General features: G+C 41.1%; 1 protein-coding gene across 1 annotated transcript; it reads left to right on the forward strand.

The window, feature by feature from the left end:
- Window positions 1-1,874: 1,874 nt before the first annotated feature.
- LOC137500416 (alpha-crystallin B chain-like) lies at window positions 1,875-10,701 on the forward strand. The gene is made up of 4 exons (XM_068227245.1): window positions 1,875-1,987; window positions 8,718-8,930; window positions 9,010-9,231; window positions 10,278-10,701. Exons 2-4 carry the CDS (start codon window positions 8,718-8,720, stop codon window positions 10,392-10,394), a joined length of 552 nt encoding a protein of 183 aa, XP_068083346.1. The 5' UTR covers window positions 1,875-1,987; the 3' UTR covers window positions 10,395-10,701.
- The last annotated feature ends 454 nt before the right edge of the window (window positions 10,702-11,155 follow it).

Below are 11,155 nucleotides of genomic sequence, written 5' to 3' on the forward strand. Positions count from 1 at the left end.
AGGCTCAGTTTATGGAGTCTGACAAATAACTATAACATTTTGTAAGTTTTTGTAAGTTCCAGTTTAGAAAACGATCGTTCAGCGGAAGAAAGAATAACACGAAGATTTGGAAACACATAAACCCCTTCCATAAGACCTGATACCCCTACGATCTATGATTGATCTAATAGCCTAGGAGCTTAATTCAACTACAAAAGTTGTCAAGGTAATTCCCTTTTTCAGAGTGTATTTTGAGAGACCGTCCCACTCGTGTTGCGAGGATGGCTGTGCTAAGTTTAACATATTATTATTATTATGTCCGGCTCCATGGCTAAATGGTTAGCGTGCTGGCCTTTGGTCACAGGGGTCCCGGGTTAGATTCCCGGCAGGGTCGGGAATTTTTACCAGCATTGATTAATTTCGCTGGTGCAGGGGCTGGGTGTGTGTGTCGTCTTCATCCTCATCACGACGCGCAGGTTGCCTACTGGGGTCAAATCAAAATACCTGCACCTGGCGAGCCGAACTTGTCTTCGGATACTCCCGGCACTAAAAGCCATATGCCATTTCATTTTATTAGGTATTATTATTATTATTATTATTATTATTATTATTATTATTATTATTATTATTATTATTATTATTACTGCAGCATGATGCAACCAGTCGACATCTCTACTACTTACAAATGGTAAAAACGACATTTTACAACAACATCCTAATGTAAGCTCCCTCCCGTGCAGAATGGCATTCGAGAAACATTCTATTTTATTTATTTATTTATTTATTTATTTATTTATTTATTTATTTATTTATTTATTTATTTCTGGAAGTCAGCGGGCCCCCAGAAGGCCTGTCCCAACGTTACGCCACTGATCGCCCGTTATAATTATATCCGTAACCTAAGGTACCCAATCGAGGATCGTATAAAAGAACTTTAGTAATTTGCCTGGAAGGGGGTTCTTTTTACAAGTTGATTTACGTCGCACAGACACAGAGATGTCTTATGGTAACGATGGGATAGGAGGCGTCAGTGGCGTTAATCAAGTTACAGCCACGGAAAACCATCTTCAGGGCTGTCGACAGTGGGGTTCGAACCCATTATTTCTCGAATGCAAGCTGATTACTGCACGATCCAAACCCCGCGGCCGCTTGCTCGGTCAGTACATTTGTCCTGATGCTCCGATTCGAAACCCACTTTTTACCAAACTGAATTGCGACCCAGGATTTGTAGAAATAGTACAGTTTATTGTTAAGACTGATTCTTTCAGGACACATGTTTTGAGTTTCTGCCGTGTAAAGGAGTTAAATGGTTCCGTAATGTGGAAAATGGGCAAACGAACACAATAACACTCAAAGTTATCTTTATTTAATATGCTTTTTACGGTTGTTGTGTACTTTTCACTGTCAGTCTTTCCACCTACACGCAACTGATGACAAAGGGATGCGTACGAGGGGTACTGTATTTTAATTCCCCACCAAAATCGAAAATTGTTCCCGAATAAACTGAAATATAAATTCAGATTAATATTCAAATGGCGTAAATAACTTACCCCACCATATTAATGCAATTTTCAGGCTAGCTGTATGATCTCATAGTCTAAGTTCAAAATAAAACTTTACAAAAACGTAAATTGGGGCGTGCTATGTATTAACATTTCTCTCAGTTGTGTTTCTGTCAAATCTTTCTTCCCTCCCGCTAAGAATCTCCATTCTTCGCTTCCCGGTCCCCTATTTCATAGCTGACGTGGGGGCTCGAATGCATTTCAGCGAATCGGCTTTGAGTACGTGTGATGTCACTGACCGTCGATGGCTGCAAACAGCTGCGCGGATGGAAGCGGTGTAGAAAGTTCTGAGAGATTCTTTCCCAGAAGAACCCAAAATCGTTGTATCTCTGTCTAGTATATTCCAGATAATAGATCATTGTGTGTATTTAAGTGTGACAGTAGTAAGATAATATTGTTGTTTGAGATTGCTCTGTACGTTCGTTCTACTTTTCTATCGAACCAAGGTGAGTTGTTAAAGCTTCTCATATTGCAATTTTGCGGATTTTATAATACATATCGGCTGTACCTACTGGATCAGTTTGTGATTTTCGTTTCTTTCAATTTGAACCTTTCGTCGTAAAGGATCCTTCGTGTACCTACGTCGTATTTAAATGGGCCGATATTTCTCGAACTTTTCTTAGAATAATTTTGATATAATCACTACTCTTTAAAGGTGGTGGTACTCTCCCAGACTTCATGAACTCAATTTCACACTGTGTACGTATCTCGAGATTTACGCATTTTACTGCTGATACACTCCGAAGAAATTTTTACTCCCATCCGTATTTCTGGTCCTAAACTTGTAAAATCTTGGCACACTCTACAACCCGGCATTTTAATTTTTCTTCTAAAGCTGCTCGATTATCTGAAAGAAATCATTTTTCTGAGGTAATGTCCAATAATCGGGCCATCATGGTCAGAAATGCAGTAAATCCATCGGTGCTTGCAAAATATTCATTCTTTTGATTCACTGTTCACAGGTTTAGGAGATACCTTATAAAAATCGTCGTGCTTATTTTCATTGCGCACCGGTAAAAATATTTCGTTCATTTCATTTTCCTTGACCTGCGAACCATGTGTACCCCCTGCTCGTACTAAATATGTATGAACTCGCTTGCCTCGGTAGCACAAAACAAGTGTCTTATGCTTTTCAAATTAGTTAAAAACAACGAAAGCAATTAAATCTAAACCCCAGATTTGTAACTGTAACGATTAGCTGTTTACTGCTCTTGTTGCAATACGGATACCGTTAGATTCTCCTTAAGAACAATTGGTTTGCTGAAGGGTGAGAAAACCCCCCTGTACCCTATTTTATTCCAGTAGCGAAAAATATGGGCTGATAAGAAAGCGGACTAAGATTGCCCCTTTCCTTTCTCTATAACTCATAACTGACGACACGAAACGGTTAATAGAACAGGGATAGTTTTAGAATGACGGTTTAAAAAAACTGAAATGGTATGCTCGTACGCATTATACCTGAGTTGGACGTGCACCGGTGTATTAGACATCTACTGGCCGTTGGCGCACACGTATATAGAAACGTAACAAACGAGCTCGTTTTTGAGCCATAATCATACGCTGCTTAGGAAATGTGATGGAAATATTCCAAATGATGTGTAATTCAACTTTTTCTTCTGAGAAAACTGTTCCGCTACTAGTCCTATATAGTGTCCTCTTCAGTGTTCTATGTGGCAGGAAATAATACAAAAACCTAGTATTTTCGCACCTCTACTCCTTTCTTGTACCCTAATGGACATATTTAACAGCATATGACGGCGCCTACGAGTGAACTGGAGATAGCCGGCTTGTGTACCGTAACCCAAAAGGTCCTCATTTTGCACTATATTAATTTTCATACTTTTTCGTGACTAAAAATATAAATAATTAAATGCGCAGAATTAGTCTACTATACATGGAGTGAAGTGTTGACATCTTCGCATTCCTCCACCGTCCGACTCGTTGGCTGAACGGTCAGCGTACTGGCCTTCGGTTCAGAGGGTCCCGGGGTCGATTACCGGCCGGGTCGGGGATTTTAACCTTAATTGGTTAATTCCAACGGCACGGGGTCTGGGTGTATGTGTTATCTTCATCATCATTTCATCCTCATCACGACGCGCAGGTCGCCTACGGGAGTCAAATAGAAACCGTCCTGGGATATCCCGGCACTAAAAGCCATACATTTCATTCCTCCACCGGCTGTATTTACTCAGTATCCCCGTACTGAAACAAGACGTCGGAGAGCTTCTCTGTGCGAGGTTATATATACCAATATAATTCTATAGAGAGGCTACTTGGAATATTATCCGCGAAATTTTGGTGATACTTCGGTTCCCTAGTGCTGAATCGGTAGACCTCGGTTACCTTCGAGATTTCGTATTGGCAAACTTTGACACAAACTATGAATCGTTTATGCATCGCCGTGAGACAATTTGACGTTATAATTGCAACACTTTACAAACTGTTCTTGTTTACACAAGGCCAAAATATAGGTTTAGGACTGAACATAAGGGAAAATATTAAGGGAGACATCTCGGCAGCTAACTTGCAGAAATGTGGAAGAGGAATACTGGAGGCACGACGGTGTCATGGAAATGGCTATAGACGAGATTGTAATTAATAGTACTGCAGATAGCAGTGACGATTGTGAAACATGTGTCAGGATTCGTGCTAGGAACAAGATTCGCATCGAGAAATGTTATGTGTGATACAGTTCCTGGCTTAAGATAATAAACGTTTAGAAAATTCATATCGATCGATTCAATTCAGATATAATTTCCATTCAGTTGGCGGTATTACCGGAACTGGGGTAACCCCGTCCTTCCTCCTCGCCCCGTAAAACGAAGTATCACTAAACGTTTCGCGGATAATACCTTAGCACTAAGATTCTGTCAGTCGACACAACTGTCATACCCTTATTGCCGTACGAAAATGAACAGAAACTGGTCTTTTGAATCTATTTTCTAAGAAGCCCAGAAAGTTGGATTTTCGACTGTAATTTAAACACACCATTCGCCGTAGAGCTATTCACTTTGCTCATATTGTTTGTTCTATGTTGTAACGTACTGAAGTTTGAATATCAATATAATTTAGTTGTATCAGTGTCCTTATGACACTCGTGCATGCGCGCATCACACCCGCACAAGCGCCTTCATTATGTTCTATCATTTTGAAGACTATAACCCCGCCATCCTTGAATCAGGCTACGCTACTGGTGACCAGTCCTAGAATTTAATGTCAAAGTGATGAGGATTTTTAACTTAGGAATGACGATGTCCTGGTTATGGTCTTCTGTGAGTTTGCATCCAGGAGATAGCGGGTTCGAGCCCCACTGTCGACAGCCCTTAAGATGGTTTTCCGTGAATTCCCATTTTCTCACCAGGCAAATGCTGGGGCTGTACCTTAATGCCATTACCGATTCCTCCTCACCCCACCTTTCCTCGCCCATCGTCGCCATAAGACCTTAAAAAAAAAAAAAAAAAGTAACTATCAAAACGGTGTTAACAAAGCACTCGTTGCTGGGTCGCCGGTGCTATTCCCGTCACCCTCGCGGACTGCACTCCGTTTTACGGTCGCATGCCGTTCCTGTCGCCGACCCAATATACAGAGATGTGTTTGTTGGTCGTGCGGTTAGCGTCAAATAGCTATGCGTTTACGTTCGGGAGATGGTGCGTTCGAATACCACCGTCGGCTACAATAAAGATTATTTTCAGTGGTTTTGCAGTTTTCACACCAGGCATATGCTGGGGCTGTACATTAAGGCGACTGTCTTAGACAGGCAATGAGTCTCGTAGGCTGCGCACACAGGCCATCATTTGGATGTAGTTCTCGATATTCGTACGTCCATCGAGGGTCGTACAGTCGCTTTCATTTTCTTTTTGTATGCACCTTTTGGTCGTATCACTTGCATTAATCAGAACTTATTTAATCCATTAGATAATGCATGAAAAAATTCAGTTAGAATCGCACAAGTCTCCTTAAAACTTCGACAACATTCATTTTAGTACTTTTTGCTTGTGATGGGATCAATCCAATAGCGCCTTTTGCGTTTGCCTCGCAAAAAACTGAAATCTGTGTGCGCCTGGCTCTTAAAATTAATGCAAATGCTGTGATGATGAATTCGGAAGATTGTATATTTCAATCCCATTGTACGCAGCCCTGAACATGAGTTTTCCGTGGTTTTCCATTTCCACACATGCAAATATATACTACCTTAATTAAGGACACGACTGCTTCCTTTTCCAGTCCTCTCCCACCGTCCGGCTCCATGGCTAAATGGTTAGTGTCCTGACCTTTGGTCGCAGGAATCCTTGGTTCGATTCCTGGCAGGGTCGGCAATTTTAACCTTGATTGGTTAATTTCACTAGCGCGGGGCTGGGTGTATGTGTTTTCATTAAATCATCACGACGCGCAGGTCACCTACGGGAGTCAGGTGAAAAGAACTGCACCTGGCGACCGGAAAAGTCCTCGTACACTTCCGGCACTAAAAGCAATACACCATTTAATTTCCTATCCATCGTCGCCATAAGGCCTGTCTGTGTCGGTGTGACGTACAGGAGGGCAAATTGTAAAAGGAAAGGAAAATAACCAGGCGTGGCTAAAGTCTGAACCTGTCAAGGAATAATCAAAACCTGAACCCTATTCAACCAAAGGCCTTGTTAAGTCAAGACTCTTCTAAATTTTCAGATCAAGCTCTCCCGGTTCCGGTAATACTGCCAACTAAATGCAAATGAAATCTGAATTGAATCGATAATATGATCGATATGCAGTTTCTAAACCTTCATTATTTTAAGCCATCTGTGCCAAACACACATTATAGACTTTAACATTTCTCGATGCGAATCTTGTTCCTAGCATGATTTCTATAGTTTTGATTTACTGTGTGAACAGTACTAGTACAAAAAAAAATTATAGGGTGGCCTTGTATCACTGAAAGGTGCGTGTAATATACTTTATATCTAGCCTAATGTCACAGCCTCCGTGGCTCAGGCGGCAGTGCACCGGCTTTTCACCGCTGGGATCAGAGGTTCAAATCCCGGTCATTCCATGTGAGATTTGTGCTGGACACAGCGGAGGCTTGATAGGTTTATCTCCGGGTACTCCGGTTTTTCTTGTCATATTTCATTCCAGCAGCACTCTCAAATATATCATATCATCTGTCTTTTATTAATTATTGCCCCAGAGAAGTGCGACAGGCTTCGCCAACCGGCACAATTCCTATCCTCGCCGCTAGGTGGGGGACTTCGTTCTATTCGTGACCCGCGGAAACAGACTGCGGATTTCTTGTATCTGGCATAATGGGACTGGCCAGGGCGGTTGTGTAGAATAAGTCGATATAGGTTGTTTTACAGTTCGGCGTAGAGCAATAATTGCCACTTGGTTCTATCTAGTAGCATTTGTTATAATAGTATACAGCTGAAACATAACATGCTCTTGCCGCCTCTCGCAACACCGCAACAGTGTCGTCACAAATTACCTGCGCCAAATTATTTAAAAATAATCCAAACAATGAAAATCTATACCAAATTATCGGAAAAATGCTTATTTGATATATAGTGCATTTGAGATAGTATTATGTACGAATTTTGCTGAACATTTCAATTTTTATCACAAATTATTCGACAAAAAGTCGGTCAGTTATTTGCGTGAAGGTGATAACAGGCTTATCACTTGTGGTTTTGTATTTTTCAAACTTTATTTGAACAGTTTTTAATTTAATGTTTGTATACTTTTGTCTTGTAATCGAATAAATTATGGTGAGACTTACGTATCGGTTACAGGGTGTAGTTGTGCAGTAACTAAAAAATGCATGTACGAATTTTAAGTACGAACAACTAAGAGGTGTATAGTTCGTAATTCAGCAGTTCAGTTGTTAAACCGCGGAGGAGGTCAAGTAAAACCTAAACGTTATTTTGAAGTCTTGAGATAATCTCAATGTTTATACAATTTGACAATATTGCATTGTTACTAGACTTTATGCTTTTTGGTCGGGGCTTGGACTAGTTTGGATCTTTTGCCCCTATTGGCACCATATTGTATGAACCTGCGTGAAATTGGAATGCCGGTTATTTGGAATGTTGTGTGTGAGGAAGGAAAGATACAAATACCAGGGATATTAATCATTACATTGAAAACTCCTGACCGAGCCGGGAATCGAAACCGGGGCCGCCAGGTGACAGGCGGACGCGTTGCCCCCTACACCGCGGGGCCATACTTGTTTTAGACTAATTGCTGTAGTACTTGCTCATACGGTTTACATTTTATTTGAGGGGGGGGGGCGTAATCACTTTCATTACGGGTCTGGGATGCCAATTTCCTTTTCTCACAATCGACTAGGTGTGTTCACTTCCTTCCCGCTCCTCTAACAAACAATATATCGTTACCCATTACAGTGCTCCCCTTGCCCAAATAGGCCAGACAGCTCTAGTGCAGGCATCCTGTAGGATCTTGTGTTTAGACCTGGCTACTCAAGTTTGCTCTTTCAACGTGCCTTCGGCACATAAATGTTAAGCTGCATTTTTATTTCATAACATTTCTCAATTCATATGATAGCATGTAATAAGTAGCCTACTGTTCCCAATACAAATAAGCTGTAAAGTTCCCAGCTCATAAATAAAACAATCGGCACAAAATTTAAATCAACCTTTCTTTTCTAATTGGTACTTGGGAGTTGTTTTGACATAACCGACTTCTGCGCATTTGTTTCAAACTCGCGTATTGGTAACTGAAATGTATACAGGTCTGAAGGAACGTCCACTTCAATCCATTCTAATCTGTCTCCTTGGCTGAATGGTCTTCATTCGAAAGGCCCTGGGGTCAATTCCTAGCCAGGTCAGAGATTTTGAATCTTTCATTTTCAATAAATATTCAATGTTTACGACAGCATTGTAATCGAAATAGACTTTCAACCTACTAGATCGTGTATTACATACGTAGTGCGTGTTGAAGAACCCACAACCTCCCAAATTCGCATTGGTTACTTATCAATTGAACTATGGGTGCGGATCCCACTGGTGTCCGGTTGACTTTTTCATTACTTAAATTTCCTCAACACGTACTATGTACGTAATATGCGACCTAATACGTTCAAATTCTATTTCGATTACTTTCACTTTCCTCTAACAGCAAGTGCTGCATCAGGCCAACGATAACCACAATCAGTCTAAATTGTTATTGGAAAGTTCTTAACTGTTCCAGATGTCTCTTGCTCCATACATCATGAATGACTTCTTTGGCGGCTGGGACGTTTTCCGCCCAAGATCTCTCTTCGATCAAAACTTTGGACTGGGCCTCTTCGACGAAGATGTGCTGTTTCCACAACTTAACCCCATGTACTTGAGACCGTGGCGTCGAATGGCTCTTCGTGACAGTGGCGTGTCAAACATTCAGTACGATAAGGAAGGATTCCGGGTAAGGTGGTATTAATCATTTAAACACGTATAATCTGGTTAAATTTCGACAAATTTCTTAGCCTATTTCTTTCTTTCAGGCAAACATTGATGTGCAGCAATTCAAACCCGAGGAAATTGTTGTCAAGACTGTAGGAAATTCTGTCCTGGTTGAAGGAAAGCACGAAGAGAGACCAGACGAGCACGGATTCATCTCTCGCGAATTCCAGAGACGGTACACGTTGCCCGAGGATGTTGACCCTAGTACAGTTACATCCAAACTCACTTCAGATGGGATCCTCACTATTGAAGCACCTCGCAAGGTATGCACATTTTAATTCAGTAATGAGTTCTTGGTTCAGGGTACTTACAGGGGTTAGACAAGGCTGTAATCTTTCACCTTTGCTGTTCGTAGTTTACATGGATCATCTGCTGAGAGGTATAAAATGGCAGGGAGGGATTCAGTTAGGTGGAAATGTAGTAAGCAGTCTGGCCTATGCTGACGACTTGGTCTTAATGGCAGATTGTGCCGAAAGCCTGCAGTCTAATGTCTTGGAACTTGAAAATAGGTGCAATGAGTATGGTATGAAAATTAGCCTCTCGAAGACCAAATTGACGTCAGTAGGTAAGAAATTCAACAGAATTGAATGTCAGATTGGTGATACAAAGCTAGAACAGGTCGATAATTTCAAGTATTTAGGTTGTGTGTTCTCCCAGGATGGTAATATACTAAGTGAGATTGAATCAAGGTGTAGTAAAGCTAATGCAGTGAGCTCGCAGTTGCGATCAACAGTATTCTGTAAGAAGGAAGTCAGCTCCCAGACGAAACTCTTTACATCGGTCTGTTTTCAGATCAACTTTGCTTTACGGGAGCGAAAGCTGGGTGGACTCAGGATATCTTATTCATAAGGTAGAAGTAACAGACATGAAAGTAGCAAGAATGATTGCTGGTACAAACAGGTGGGAACAATGGCAGGAGGGTACTCGGAATGAGGAGATAAAGGATAAATTAGGAATGAACTTGATGGATGAAGCTGTACGCATAAACCGGCTTCGGTGGTGGGGCCATGTGAGACGAATGGAGGATAGGTTACCTAGGAGAATAAAGGACTCTGCTATGGAGGGTAAGAGAAGTAGAGGTAGACCAAGACGACGATGGTTAGACTCGGTTTCTAACGATTTAAAGATAAGAGGTATAGAACTAAATGAGGCCACATCACTAGTTGCAGATCGAGGATTGTGGCGACGTACAGTAAATTCAGAGGCTTGCAGACTGAACGCTGAAAGGCATAACAGTCTATAATGAAAATGTATGTATGTATATTTTAATCGTTTCTCATCACAAACTAATTACTTATTTTTTGTTTAGGCTTTGCCTCAACCTGAAGGTGAACGTGTTGTCCCGATCACTCGGGTAGGAGCCCCTGCTGTCACCCAAGTTCCAAAAGAAAGTGCCAAGGTAGAAAAGGCACAAACTGCAAAGTAATCTGTCTTTCCAAGACAGTTGTGTAAATGCTGAACTTGTTCAAAGTGTCTTCTAATGCAAGGACTTGTAATTGTAAATTTCTGTAGTATACTTTCCATTATTCCAAGAAAACTGATGTGTAGTTGAATGTTTCATTGTGTATAGTCATTAATATAAAGATTAAAATTTAGTTTTTTACTATTCATATTACAGAAAAATCCTTTAAATGCGCCTTAACCTTGTGAGATTTCCCTTAATGTACTGGTTATAAGGTAGAAGTCTACTTGCCTTCTGGTGGTCCACTTCGTAATAGAGAATTGATGTTATTGCATCAGATGGCCTTAATAAACAAGCAGTTGGAAATGCAAACAGTGTGAGGTTCTTTCTAATTTCCTTCTAGGACCTTGTAGAGATGAAAATTGGCATGAAACTTGGGTGCATGTGTTTTTGGGGTCTGTTATATTGACTTGCATGTCAACGTATACATGCCAGCAAGTACCAAAAGGTGTCAAAATTAGTGGAATAAGTGTCGTACAAATTAATCGGAACAATGGCTTTTTTCATTATTTTATAAATAGCGAGTCACGGACCATTGGATCAAATGGAGCCTATTAGCCGTGGGCGACTAATGGCGCAACTAGTCGCCCGATGCACCTCCCCGCGCATACGCAAACGTCACTGAAGTTCGTGTTCTCACACCAGCTTGACGTAATGCGGAAAATGGAACGCAATTGAGTCAACGATCCACCTAACCATTATCTTTCTTAATTACGTTGTTTGGT

This window comes from Anabrus simplex, chromosome 1 (genome assembly GCF_040414725.1).
Source record: "Anabrus simplex isolate iqAnaSimp1 chromosome 1, ASM4041472v1, whole genome shotgun sequence".
Lineage (NCBI taxonomy): Eukaryota > Metazoa > Arthropoda > Insecta > Orthoptera > Tettigoniidae > Anabrus > Anabrus simplex.